This window comes from Sciurus vulgaris (genome assembly GCF_902686455.1).
Source record: "Sciurus vulgaris genome assembly, chromosome: 1".
Classification (NCBI taxonomy): domain Eukaryota; kingdom Metazoa; phylum Chordata; class Mammalia; order Rodentia; family Sciuridae; genus Sciurus; species Sciurus vulgaris.
The window spans coordinates 186,306,937-186,322,394 of NC_136461.1; the positions used below are offsets into that span (position 1 = coordinate 186,306,937).

At 32.4% G+C, this 15,458-nt stretch overlaps 1 protein-coding gene across 2 annotated transcripts in view; it reads right to left on the reverse strand.

Moving 5' to 3' along the window:
* CSMD3 (CUB and Sushi multiple domains 3) overlaps window positions 1–15,458 on the reverse strand; it is a 1,211,679-nt gene that overhangs the window by 886,528 nt on the left and 309,693 nt on the right. For both annotated transcript variants that reach the window (XM_079134049.1, XM_079134050.1), the window contains exon 5: window positions 6,399–6,606. In XM_079134049.1, coding sequence (XP_078990175.1) covers window positions 6,399–6,606 — 208 coding nt within the window. The remainder of the gene's footprint in view (window positions 1–6,398; window positions 6,607–15,458) is intronic.

Here is a 15,458-nt window from a genome sequence, read left to right on the forward strand (position 1 = left end):
AAATAAAAGACAAGAAAAAAGCTGAGCAGACACCAGTATAAATAGAAAGAATGAAGAAAGAAAAACCATACAAGAAATGTTTGAAAATATATACTCAGCAAGTAATAGGAAAAGGTGGAGAAAGGGACTTCACAGTCACCAATGCAGAAGGATGTTTGGGAAAAGAAGAAATGATAAATCCAAGTGTTGCAGATAAATTAAGTTGAGGTAAGTATTTAATCAGTCACTAGGAGGTCATTGGTTATCTGTAAAAGGCAATTACAGAGAAATGATGAAACAAACTAAGTTATAGCTACTTGAAGATTAATCAGTCAGGAAGCAAAAATCAATGATGTAACAAAGAATTACAAAAATTAGGGGCATGATGCTCTGAGATAAGAAACCACAGCATCTGTACCAATAGAAGGACCAGCTTGAGATGGTAGTCAACCTCAACTAGAAATTCATGACTACATGTATCAGCATAAATCTAAATATTTAATATTAGTTAAAGCAATTAATATAAATACAATTGCAAAGAATGTATGTAAGACAAAATATATTACATATGTTCTTTCTTAATTTGAATGATTATACACTATCTCTGTCAAGATTTGAAAACTATGTTTTTCACTTAAATTCTTATCTTGATAACTATATTCATCCCCTTCTCTTCAATCAATACTTCATTTTTTATAATTTATAAATTCTTTTTTTTTTACCAGTACCAGGGATTAAACCCACAGGCACTTAACCAAAGAACCACATTCCCAGCTTTTTAAATATTTTATTTTGAGACAAGTTCTCACTAAGTTTCTGACAGACACATGCCTATAATCCCATACTCTTGAGCCATTGGGAATAAAGGTGTGTGCCACCACATCTAGCATGACTCAAATTCTTACTTCTGCTTTAGACACCTATGGGACATGTTATTATAATAATCCTACTTAGTTTTCAACCTACATCTTAACATTGAACTTATTATTTATATTCTAGATTCAATATATCAGTCCTTTTGTTTCTATGTCCAGATCTTCCAAATTAACTAAACTCTTCATAACCTCTGATATACAATAGGCCTCTAAATGGTTTTTTAACCTTCACTTTTTCATCTGCCTCATTCTCTAGTTACTTTATTTTTTCCCTACACTTTTTCACAAGTGAATTTTTAGAGGGAAGATTAATTTAATTATCTGTTTCTTCATTTTGCTCGAATGATTCTCTCCACTCTCTATTAACAATTTTTTCACTCTCTAATGGATCACTCCCAGTTAACAAACAAAAACATAAAAAATCAAAAATGTTTTTCTAGATCTTCCTTTGTCCTTTATCTATTGTCCCATTTCTTTTTTTCTTGCTTGTAAAATTTCCAGAAGGATTTATTTGTATTAATTGCCTATGATATCACCTCTCAGTTTTCCTCTTAACACCACTGCAACTGTCACCTACAAAATGACTTTTATGCGTTTTGATGTCCTCCAAGTCATTAAATCCAGCAATCAGTTTGAGAGCTTATTTTATTAGCTTATCATTCACACTTAACATAATTGGTCAAGTCTTTGATATTTTCTTATTTGGCCTCCAGAAAACCTTACTCATATGATTTGGATATTTGGTATCTCTGAAAAGCTCATGTGTGAGAAAAATGCAATAATGTTCACAAGTGACATGATTAGATTACGGTGGTTATAACCCAATCAGTGTATCAATTCACTGATATGGATTAACTGAATGGTAACTGTAGGCAGGTAGGGTGTGACTGCAGGAGGTAGGTGACTGGGGACTTGCCTTCTAGTTTATGTTTTGTCTCTGATGAGCAGAGCTCTCTCTGGTTTCTTGTTGTCTTGCTTTCTTTGGTCATGCCCTTCTGTCATCATGTTCTGCCTCGCCTTAGTTCCCTAGCTATGGAGTTAGCCATCTATGGACTGAGAACTCCTAAACCATAAACCAAAATGAACTTTTCTTGTCAGGTCTTTGGATCATAGTGACCAAAAAACAAAAAACAAACAAACAAACAAACAAACAAAACTGACTAAAACACACTGTCTACTTTCTATGCCTTTATCTTTTACTCACATTTTCCATCTCTTTACAAGTTTATTCTAATTTTGCTGATGTTTTAGTATTGAAATGCCTTTGAACTCAACCCAGTTTTCTCCTTTTACTTAAATTTTTTAACGATCTCTTCTACTTGTAGGAGTAATCACTTATAATTTTAGATCTCCAGCCCACATCTTTGATTCTGAACTAGGACATATCCAACCACCTCCTTTAAATTTTACCTAATTTATTTATGAGCCACATCAAATTGTTCATGTCCAAAATTAAGTTCCAGATCATTTCTCAAAAAATATTTGATCAATAGCATTCCCAATCAATGAAATTTTTTATTCAATTATTCAAGTCAAATCACTTAAAGCTATCATTTTTCTCTCCTTTCTCCTTGAGCATCTCATTAAGAAATTCTCTCTCAACTTGTATCTTGAAAATCCAATAAATTTTATCACCTCTGCTGCTATTTCCTTTTTCCAAAAATCGTAATTTCTAATCTAAATTCTTAAATATTTCAAATAATCTCTATCCTTTTACTTTCCTTCCTACAGTTTGTTTGCTGCACTGTAGCCATACTATTTTTTTAAATGATGAATTCAATCATGCCACTATTGTGCTCAAAACCCTTGAAGGATATAGTATTTCACCCATGGTCTTACTTTTGAAGCCACAATGGCCACAATACAATAAGGCCCACTAAGTTTTATGTACACATCTTTGACATACATTTTCTAGAATTCTTATTGCTGAGATATCTGCTTGACTGACTCCCTTACTTTATTCAAATCTCAACCTCTCAATCATGTGGCTACACACTCATCACAACATCCCTACCACTCTGACCTGTCTTCCTCTTTTCCAACTTTACTTTCTTATCAGTCTCTTGACAGAATTCTACCTCATTTGTGTTGGTAATAGTTTATTGTTCTTCTCCCTTGACAGAGTATAAGCTGTACATGAACAGGATTCTTTGTTCCTTCATTTATGGAAATACTTAGAACAATTTTGTCATGTAGTTGATTTACCAATAAGTATTTTTTGAATGAACATTGAACAAATGAAATCCTAGTGAGAACACAAATTAACTTGGGAAATAATTTTGAAGAGAATACACTACAACTCTGCATCCAGGGTTTTGTTAATAAAGCAATATTTAGTTTTAATCTTTTTTCCCTGCCAGAGCACCTGAGCAGAAAATGCCACACAATGTTAGATTTAAAAGGAGCCTTGAATGTCACAGGTGAGAAACCTGAGATCCGAGACTAACTCATTGTCATCTATTATAAGAGAGTTGAATCTGAAATTGAATACACACATTTATGTCCTGTCATTTTTCATTTTACCACAGTGGAATCAGTTGACATGACCAAGTATCATAAAGTTTTATCACTTCATGATAATTGTGTGGATTCATTGCATTCCTGTTGGGTCATGCCATGATGCTCTGACCATTTTGTAATAAACAAGAACATTTTGTTTTACCATATACAGTTTGGAAGTGAGACATCAGCTGGCTGTTATTATCTTTTGTGAAGCATGACCATTGAGCTGGCTAGTCTGCTGCCAAAGTCAAACTAAGGCTACATTAAACCTTAACTTACTGTCTGAACTTCAGAGCAAAAGCATAATATAGAAAAGGTACTGGCAAGTTTGTGGTCTCTGAATGAGAGATCTAAAGTCAATGAAACCATTTGTAATTTAAATCAAAAGAACATGAATATCTCCTTGTTCACATTTTTCTTTTGAATTCTATTATGAATTAAAAATGTGATATGCACAGTGCATACTTAAAAGGAAGAACCCTTAATATAATGCCTCCTGAAATATACTGTGTCATTTTGATGACCCTGTCTTTACAATGGTGTGAGACCATTAAAGAATATAAAAGGATTAGAGGGTCAGAATTAGATATAGAAGTTTTGCTTTAATTATTCATAGATCATTTTGTGTATCAATTCTGTCACTAATACAATTTAAAAGGAATGCTGTTTTATCATATTTCAGTAACTGTGTAAAATATGATTGTTTTACTTATACTGCTTCTTTAAATTGGTGTTTATAGAAATATAACTTTAAAACATTTGTATCACTTTCTTTAAACATACCAAATGAATTTATTGTCGATTTACCATATAACAAAAGTTTTAACATGTCTACCTAAACATTCACTGTAACACTAATTGAAAATGACAATGAAACTATGAATTTCTTGATTGCTATTTTCTTCCTGAGAAAGAAGGAAATAATAAAAGTGGTTCAGTGTCACTTAAAGGAGTAAATGGAAAGAGAAGAAATTTGTGGATTTGGTTCTATTACTGTACAATCTATATTGTTGCAGCAACTAATATTGATAAGAAAACATACAAAACACTACTAAGAACATTTCATGTGAAATGAGAAAGTGGCTATGTGAACATAAATAGGGATATTATGATCTGCCCCACGAGAATATTAGATTTCTTTGCTGAAATTCAGTGGTAGAAAGGGAACTGGTGCTACAAAGTATGTCTAACTTCTTCATTATATCTATTAGTAAAATATTTTACAAGTTTAACAATTACTGTTTTAATGGCATCACATATATCAGAAATATTCTAATTTTTGGAACATTCATGGTATTGTCATCCATCTTGTTATGAACAAAATATGAATCACTATAAAAACATTCCAAAATAATTTTAAAACTCTGTGATATTTGAAGGCAGAATTCTGCTGGGTTTCATTGCACTGTGCTATAAAATTTAACATGGAAAGACGTAAAGATAAATAATTCTGAGTATTGAAGACCAAAGGTAGAAGAGAACACATGGGTATGGCTAAGTGTGTCACTTTCGTCCTATACTAAAAGGTAGGATTTGTGATGATGGAAACTTGAAGTCAAGCCAATTTTGATTTTTTTCTTCTTTTAACATTTACCTACTGCCCTTTCAGCAGCAGATAACAAGCATGTCTGCTTTCCTTCTTCACACTTTTCTTCCTTTGTCTGTGGGATTTCTCTTCCCCTAAATTTTCTCTTAGCTGAATGCGTTTCCTCAGTCTTCTTTGCAGGATCATCCTTCAAAGCCTGGGACCTGTATGTTGTTGATGTTAATTTACCGACACTGTTTTTGAGTACTAGTTCCGCTTGTCTCCTCATTCCATCATGTCTCTATCTAAACAAATTTATCAATCCCTATTTCTTCATTTAACATGTCAACTAAATATCATTCTTCTACTCTTTTAGGTTTCTGAATCATAGAGACAGAGCTCTCTTACATAGCTTTGATAGCATGTCTCAAAGAGACTTGAAACTAAATATATTCAACAAATCTCAATATTCACAGGGTTTCCACTCCAAACTTGACTTTCCTTCAGCATTTTCCAATTCACCAAAAATGACTATTTCCTTCACGATTTGGGCAAATCAGAAAACCAGGTTTTATTTTAATACTACCTTCGTTGTCACTCCCCAGTCCATTACAAAGTCCTTTTGATGGCATCTCCTAACATATCTCTTCTTTTATTTCATTAATAGAACCCTAATCCACTCTGCTGTGATCTTTTCTTGGATTACTAAAACTGCTTCTTAAATGATCTTATACTAACCAAGCGCTACATCACATCAATCTCTACACTTCAGTAAGTATAATCATTTGAAAATTCAAACCTCTTCATGTAATTGTTTTGGATAAATTCCCACTGTTCTTAGACAAGCTTTAAAAGGTTCTCCCCAGTCTTGGGTTTACTTCACTCCACTAGTGATATAATTCTTTTACTCAATTACTGACTCATAATCTGGTCAATGATATTGAAAGATACAAATCTAAAATTAGTATAAACATCTTATTTAAAAGACATTATACCATAAAATCATGTTTTGAAAATTCTGCAGTTTTCATTGGACCATGTCTTGAGTCTTAAAAGAAATAGGCCATGCTCAACAGATGATGGTGTTTAATGTTTACCTTTGAATTACAAAATATGTAAATGATCTATCTACATAAACAAAGGCAAATTAATTCCAAGACTATTCACTTAATTTGAAAAGAACCAAGTATGGACTAGCAAGTTAAGGAACACAACTACATATGACAACAGGAACAACTTTTATTTCCTTAAATTGTGATCAATTCATAGATTTCTTTTCATCGACTGAGTGATAAAATATACTGACAAAAAGTTCCACATTTCAAATTTTCAGTCTGTTGTTTCAGTACCTCAGTCCTCAAAAACATCTCTTAGCTCTGATGACTGCCCCTTATAACTTTCCTATAACTATGTGATCTTTTAAATATTCAAACCAAAGAGCCAAGGATAGTTCTTTGTTCTGCGATTTGCTTTAGATAATGATATCAGTGCTAGGTTAATAGAAACTGTCTACTCACCATATTGTAGGTGGCTCAGAACCTTCTATTTCTAAGTAATCATATTTTTCTTCCATTTGGAAATCAGTAAATATTAGTGAAATTGTGTCTCCAGGCTCTGCTACAATGGTCCAAGTGCAATCTGCATTGTTATGGTACTCATTTGGAAAACTAGGGCTGGAAATGATACCACTGGATCCTCGCATTGTTCCTCCACAAGCATCTTCAGCTGTTGAAAACAAAAACAAAAAGTTCAATTTTAAGTTATTAAGGGAAAATGTAATTAAGGCAACTCAACATTTTCATATAAAAACAGCAGTCCACATGATGTGATATCAAGCACATACTATACTAACAGGTTAAATGAGAGGTTTATGAAGAAATTTGTATATAAATTTGTATATATATAAACTGTCCATTAACAATTTTGTAACCAGTGGTTGAAATATCAATGAATATAAGTGAAAATGCACACTCCAAAATTAGGTCTCAGGATGATAGAACCCAAATTTTCTTTTCATATTTAAGTGATGAAATTTTTATTTTATAATGTAAATATATACAAAACAAAAACACAATTTAAAGGAGAATATAATACAGTGTGTCAGAGGTAAGTTTCAAGAGCTTTTGAAATATGTTCGTATACATGTAATTCAAAATAAAGTACATCACATACCCAGAATGCTTTAAAGAGAAATAGTATATTTAATAATATATCTTCAGAAACATATTCTCTACAACTCCATCAAACAATATAATTTTTAAACAAAATATTTATAAGATATATATGTATATATATAAATGATATCATAGGTAATTTTTCAACCTACCTTACATTTGGACCTATGATTATAATTTTCTAAATGAGATTCATAGATTCCCTCTACTACTCTGCTTTTGGAAAATGGTATATACTATCAGGTTACAACAAGCAACTTGTTTGGTGTGAAAACATAAGAAAAGTCTCCTATTTCCTAAAGGAATTGAAATTATACATTTGCCTCATTGTAACAACATTTAGGCTAATTGTCTAATAGGTAACAAGTTTGCTTGTATAATAAATTCTATCATGATTTATGTTGTTGCTTTGACCACTCAGGGAATTCCTTTAATTCAAAGTTGTTTGAGTAAAAATTTGTGTCCATAATGACCAATTATTATTTTGATATGATAGATAGCTCCAGAGTCTTAATAAGTAGAGAAGGGGAGCATCTTTCTAGTTAACTCCTGATAGGCAAGAAGTAACAATACTTTGCTACTTTATTAATAAAAGTAATAACTTTTTGACTATATTTTATGAAACAAATTGCATTAGCTTTTTGCCACTTCACTCTTTCTTAATTTAACTACATAATTCATAATTGAAAGCATGAATGTATTTTCCTTAAGTGTATTTAAATTTTAATATATTATTGCAAATATGGTATATGCTTTTATATTTCATTGTATGCCCTATTTTTAAAGTGTGTTAGATACTTAAAATGAACTAGTAGTCTTGTCTAAACAAGGTAGCATATTAGTATAACTGTCTTCTTGTCAGAACCCAGGATGCATCTGAGCTTTCTTGTAAACTTGTCCTGATGCTCCCTACCCCAAACACGAATCACTTCTTTGCCTTTTCAGTATGGACACCAAGGCTGAATACTACACTGAGAATAAAATATTACAACACTATATATTCATAGTGAAACTAGTCCAAAATCTATTTAAACCAGCTCCGTGAAACTATTTACTTTCCTGTCTCTAGATAAAAGTCAAGGCAGTCACATAATGCTTTGGTTCATACTCAGATTAAAGAAAACATTCCTCTGGTTTAAAGAGAATATTTGAACTATTCTCACCACAAAAAATTGATAAGTATGTGAGGTAATGTATATGTTAACTAGCTTAATTTAGCCATTCCACAATATACACACACAGTCACTTGTTGCTTAAGGATGGGAATATGTTCTGAGAAATCATGATTTCATCATTTTGTGTCATGAATTTAGAACAATTAAAAGGATTATTATGTCACTAGGTTGTATAATCTTTTGGGACTAGAATTTGTGTGTGTGTGTATACACATATTTTATATATATATATATATATATATATATATATATATATATATATATACACACACACATACACACATAATCAGTGACTAAAATGTCACTCTATAGCCCATGACAGTATTTCAGAACATATTGTACAAAATAAACACATATAATTCTTACTTGTCAATTTAAAGAATTAATTAAAAAACTCAGTTCATCAATGAAAGTCAGTTCATCAATTAAATTAAAGAAATTTAATTTATTTTGCTTAAGCTGTTTTGCTCCCCTTTACTTGGGCTTGGTGAGGCAGAGAGGAGGGTTTCTTCTTCCCTGTTTTCCCTGCTAGAATTTCTGTTTATCCTCCTCAGGAAGCTCTCTGTGATCCTCCTGATGTTGCATGTAGAAATGATCAGGTGACTTGAATCCTTTCATTTACCCGGCACTGGTTTCACACCAGGTACCAGATGATTAAAGAAAGATGATCCTTTTGCTCGTGGCCCTTTCATGGGATTCTCAGACGTATCCCCATCAGTTCTCCTGCTGTGAGTATGTCTGTTTGACTGATGGCTGAAATTTCTTTCTCATATCAGAAGTATAGAAGACCACATTTCCATACTATTTTTTTTTTCACTTTCCAGGTGGAGAAAGATCTAACAAAATGCCAATACAGAACTCCCTTGCAAAAATTCTGCATTTGGTTAAATGAAAAGATGCCCTTATAATTCATTCTCTTTGGAAAGAGGTCTTCCAAAAGGGATCCCTCTGAATAATAAACATTTAAATATTTCAGCAATGTTTTTAAAAAATATTTTTATTTGTTCTTTGTAGACATACATTACAGTAGAGTATATTTTGACATATTATACATTCATGGAGTATACTTTATTCTAATTAGTATCCCATTCTTAGGGTTCGATGTGGAGTTTCACTGGTCGTGTGTTCATACATGAACATAAGAAAGTTATGTCCAATTCATTCTATAGTCTTTCCTAATCTCATTACCTTTCCTTCATTACCCTTTGTCTTCCCTCCCCTGCCCTCTTATTGTGTGTTAGCACCCACAAAGCAGAGAGAACACTCAGCCTTTGATTTTGGGGGGATGTTTTTAATATCACTGCATAATCCAAGCTGTCAGGGCGTATAAATCAGTTCTGCATATGATTTCCTGGAGTTTCCTCATTCTAAACTGACATTAGAGAGAAATCACTGCAAACTTTTGAAAGAGAATGGAGAGTAATTCACAAAACAGCTTACCTCATGGAAATCTTGTTTTATAGCAAAATAGTTTCTACCCAAAATATGACTGTCTTGCATTTGACAACAAAAAAGGAGACTCAATTCTTCCAGAAATGAAACCACCAATGTCCTTGCCAATTCTTCTATGTTCTCTGTTCAGCCCTTCTGTCTGATTTCTTTATTATGACAGAGACAATTAAAGAATCAGTGTTTCAACAAAGTTATGAAATAGGTAGTTTCCTACAGAATGTTTTGGCTTGGTGGCTGATCTTGGATATGAGAAACTTAGCATTGTGATTTGGTCTTATAAATACAGTTTCTGAAAAAACAATATATTTTTCTGTAATCATGAACTCTTATAGTAGGATATATTATCTACATGTGTAGGTTTTAAAAAAATTTTTATAGCAGAATCAGCACAAATAAAAGCAGCATTAGAACCACCATGGAACTCTTGACTCCAGTACTGGACTTTTCTGCTAAGTACAATAGCTTGGTTTCTGGTAAAAAAATATAGGATATAAACCTTTCTTATTTATTTATTTATTTATTATTTTAATTTTATTTTTTTGATTCATTATACACAAATGGGGTACAACTTTTCTTTTCTCTGGTTATACACAATGTAAAGTCACACCATTTGTGTAATCATATACATACATAGGGTAATGATGCTGGTCTCATTCCATTATCTTTCTTCCCCTACCCACTCTCCATCCCTCAATTCTCTCTACACTATCCAGCTTTCCTCCATTCTTCCCTTACCCTTTTCCCTCCCCAATTATGTATTATCATCCACTTATCAGAGAAAATATTTGGCCTTTGGTTTTTAGGGATTGGCTTATCTCACTTTGCATGATATTCTCCAACTCCATCCACTTACCTGCAAATGCCAAAATTTTATTTTCTTCATGGCTGAATAATATTCCACTGTGTATCTATATTACAGTTTCTTTATCCTCATCCATTGAAAGACATCTAGGTTGGTTCCATAATCTAGCTATTGTGAATTGAGCTGCTATAAATATTGATGTGGTTGCATTACTATAGTATACTGATTTTAAGTCCTTTGGGTCTAAACCAAGGAGTGTGGTAATTGGGTCAAATTGTGGGTGGCTGTACCAATTTGTAAGTCCACCAGAAATGTATGAATACTTTTAAACAGATGACCAAATAAACTTTAACTTTACCCAGAAGATTTTACAAATAATTAATATGATCCTCTGTGCCTCTTGAACAATTTCTTAAGAAATTGCTCTATGGAACAATCCATGAACCTGACTCTTCTCTTGAATTGACATATGGAAGATGTTATAGAGAAACCTAAACAGATAAATCTGGAAACCAAGGCAGTGTTTTTCTGCACATCCTCACCAACAGCTATTACTGCTTTCATTCTTGATAATGGCCATTCTAATTAGAGTGAGATAAAATCTAGAGTGGTTTGATTTGCATTTCTCTCCCATGTCCTTGAATAGGCAGAATTAATATTGTCAAAGTGGCCATACTACCTAAAGTGCTATTGCTATACAGATTAAATGCAATTCTAATTAAAATCCCAATGACAATCCTTATAAACTAGAGAAAGCAATCATGGCATCATTTGGAAGAATAAAAGACCCAGAATAACCAAAGCAATCCTTAGCAGGAAAATGAATGCAGGAGGGATCACAATACCAGACCTTAAAATATACTACAGAGCAATAGTAACCAAAACAGTATGGTATTGGCACCAAAATAGGCAGGTACACCAGTGGTACAGAATTGAAGACACAGAGACAAACCCACAAAAATACAGTTACCTCATACTAGACAAAGGTGCCAAAAACATACAATGGATAAAAGATAGCCTGTTCAACAAATGGTGCTGGGAAAACTGGAAATCCATATGCAACAGAATGAAAATAAATCCCTATCTCTCACCCTGCACAAAACTCAACTGGAAATGGATCGAGGACCTAGGAATTAGACCAGACACCCTGCACCAAATAGAAGAAAAAGTAAAGCCCAATCTTCATCATGTCAGCTTAGGACCAGACTTCCTTAACAGGACTACTAGAGCACAAGAAATAAAAACAAGAATCAATAAGTGGGATGGATTCCCGAAACAAAAAGGATTTTTCTCAACAAAGGAAACAATAATGTAAAGAGAGAGAACCTACAGAATGGGAGAAAATCTTTTCCACATGCATTTCAGATAGAGCAGTAATCCCCCAAATTTATGGAGAACTTAAAAACCTTTACAATAAAATTACAAAGAACCCAATTAATAAATGGGCTAAGGAACTTGGCAGACACTTCACAGAAGAACATACAGAAGCAATCAACAAATATATGAAAAAATATATAAACCTTTATTTGTTCTTTCAATATCACTCTGTCTTGGCCTCCAGATTTATCTGTTTGTTAAGTTTCCTCTACAATATCTTCCATATGTCAATTCAAGAGAAGAGTCAGGTTCACAGATTGTTCCATAAAGAAATTTCTTAAGAAATTGTTCAAGAGGCACAGAGGATCATATTAGTTATTTGTAAAATCTTCTGGGTAAAGTTAAAGTTATTTAGTTATCTGTTTAAAAGTATTCACTGAGATGTACCAAGTGCCAGGAAGAACAATGTTAGTATGTCTAGCTAATATTATGATCTAAAATGACCATGACGCTTGCCCTCATGGAATATTTTCACTATGGTTAGTCAAACACTAAGAAAACAACAAAATAAGTACATAGAATTGCATTTCTGGCAGATATTGAGGAAGAAACACTTAGTACTAATGCCATAAGTTTGAGGGCTTTGAACTAATTACAGAATTTAGGAAAAGAATTTCCTGGGGAAGTGATACTAGATTAGTAGCTCAAAGCATGAGTAGTAAGCACTAACTGGATGAGAAGCAGAGAGAACTGTGTTCCATCAATTTCGTTGACACTTACCCTGAGAGAAAAGGGCCTGGGTACTAGAGTCTGTGAAATGCAATTATAAGAACAACTGAGGGTTAGACTGTGGAAGATCTTTCTGATAATGTGATGGAATTGATTCAGGGAAATAGAAAATTATCTAAGGATTTTCTGTAGAAAGATGACAAGATTACTTATGGGTTTTCAAAAGATTATTTGGCTGCTCTATGAAATGAGAGAGGAGGTAAACCAGAGTTGATGCAGTTTAGGAGCTGAATTAAGAATTCAGACAAATTCTTTCATGATTTATCACTTCATAAAGATAAAACATCTCTTGATTATTCAAGTAAGTTAAGATATTTATATCTCAGTATTTTCAGAGGATTAGTTTTTTATTTGTAGGCATGCTAGAAGAAATAGCATCCTGGCAAAATAAATTAGTATGTACCCTTAGGTTGCTAAGAACAATATTTTTTCATCTAAATAGTAAATCAATACTATTAAATAAATTTAGGTTAACTCACATAATGATGGTTTCAAACTGTTGTTAACATATATAAAGTACAGTGGGTAATAAAAGTGTTGATTTTGACCTAGTCTTATTCTAAGACTAGGTTGTAACATTTCAAGTGGGTAAATCTTTCATATATATATATATATATATATATATATATATATGCACCCATATATAATTCAGATGTTGGCAACATTCTTGTTAAGAAGTTTTTAAAGTCTGACTATTGTAAAACATGAAAAAAAAAAAAAAACCACTGACTCAGCCAATGGAATTAATGATGACAATATGGACTTTCAATAAGTAAAAATTAATAATTTAGGACTTTGAACTTTTTCCAATTTTCTGGAGAAATATTAGCAATTCTCTTAATTTCTTAATGTCCTCAAATCTATTGATTGAAAATTATAATTGCTGAATTTAACATGCTATTAAATCTACTTTTAATTGTAATATATTAATTGATGATCAAATAACTCCTATTTTAATATTTTTAAATTACTGAATTTATATGTTTGGTAAGCAATGTCATTTAATCTCTTATCCATTGAGCAGGGTGAAAAGTAATGAAATAAAAATTAATTGTATTCTAGTGTGGAGATTTAAAAAACTAGTTTCATATTTTTCCACAATTGCGTTTCTTCCTACAATTAAAATTTTTATTTACTTTTAATCTCTGTGACACTTACTTAGATACTGAAACTAAGTGACCTTGTTTTGGCTTTAGGCATTGAGGCCACACATTTCATTTAAGGTGATATAAATTGGAACTTCTCTAAAGCACAGCTGTTAAAAAAAATGAATGTGGCTTCAAAAACCTCTTAAAACAGTTTTCTGTGACACATCTTTTCAGATACTGATCTCATACTGTGCTCTGCCCTACTATTAGTTTTTTTTTTTTTTTTTTTTCTGAAATAGTTTAGGGTTGGGAGGTGGGGCACAGGAAATAGGTTTGTTTGTCACTAAAGAGAAATGAACTGTAAATTGTAGGAGATGAGTACATTTGGTCAATTCCAAATGCTACACATTCAATCCACTCTCAAACTTTATCATGGGACGTTTTTCGGCAGATCTCCATCGTTAAATCTCAAACTTTCAGCAGCCACGTTCAAGTGAAACTGACATCTGTGTGGAGCTTTTTGTTCCTTCTCAAGACTGGCATCATTGCTGTGTCTCTTAACTAGACATGTTACCTAAATATTACACAGTTATTAAATTAGCTATTATATTATATATATCTGGAGCAGTTGTTCATTTTGTTATACTTGTCCTCATTGATATGTAGTAGTTAACCTTGTGAATTTTTGTGCTTAAGGAGAGGCTTTTTTTCTAAAAAAAAAAAAAAAAAAAAGAAAAAGAAAGAAAGAAAGAAAAAGAAAACCAAGCAACTGAATAGCATATCTTTTAGATTGCTAGATTTGTTTGCCAAAACACAACAAATATTTTTTCAACTTTTAAAGAAAGGGAAAGTGAATTTTTTATGATAATGAAGAAAATTTAAGGTTTCTCATCATTTTAATTTCTCAGTCCAGTTTCTACAGCTCCTTTCATACTAAAACCAATGAAATTAAAGGGAAAATATTTATATAATTGGTTGACAAAATATATTTGTCATTCCTTGAGAAGAATACCTCAGGGAAAGCTTAGTTTACTATATAATGACCCCATGGTCTTGTTCTTTGCAGTTTTGAAAATATTGCTTAGATCAATAAATACCTTTTTATGAAAGAAAAAATAATACTATTTAAATATTAATGTCCAGAATATTTCCAAACTGGTGAAAATGAAAAAGCCCACAGATATAAGGGCCACCTTTATATGTTTATGTGTGTCTGTCTGTGTGTGTATGTGTGTGATGCATCTCCTTCTCTCTCTTGGTGTAGCAGAGGACAAGCTGAGCCCCAGAAGTCATGTTCCTATTCCACCTATGAGTTTATTACTAAGAGGCAGGTGCTCAATCAGGGCAAACTTCTTCAGTGCTCTTCACGTCTAGGTGACACCATGTAACTGAATTCTGACAGATTGTCAGCCCCCTGAGATAGAATTGCAAACACTGTCTATATAAACCTTCCAAAAGATTACCTTTTTTCCTTCTCTTGGTCTCTGGATGTATGGCCTTAGGCAATCTCAGAGGCTACATATTGATAATGGCAGAGTCTTTTTATAAGCCTGAGTATTTATAATCTGTTTCCCTCCAGACTGTAGATAACATAAAAGCAGTGATTATGTCCCTTTTTGTTCATATTATATCTTTATTTTTTAAAAAAGAATGGTATATACTGGGAATACACATGAATTTATTTAGTAAAATCTGAACCAAGGAAATAATTGAATATAATTATTTAAACTAATCAATAGACACTATCCTTATTTTTGAGCTATCCATAGAATATATTAAA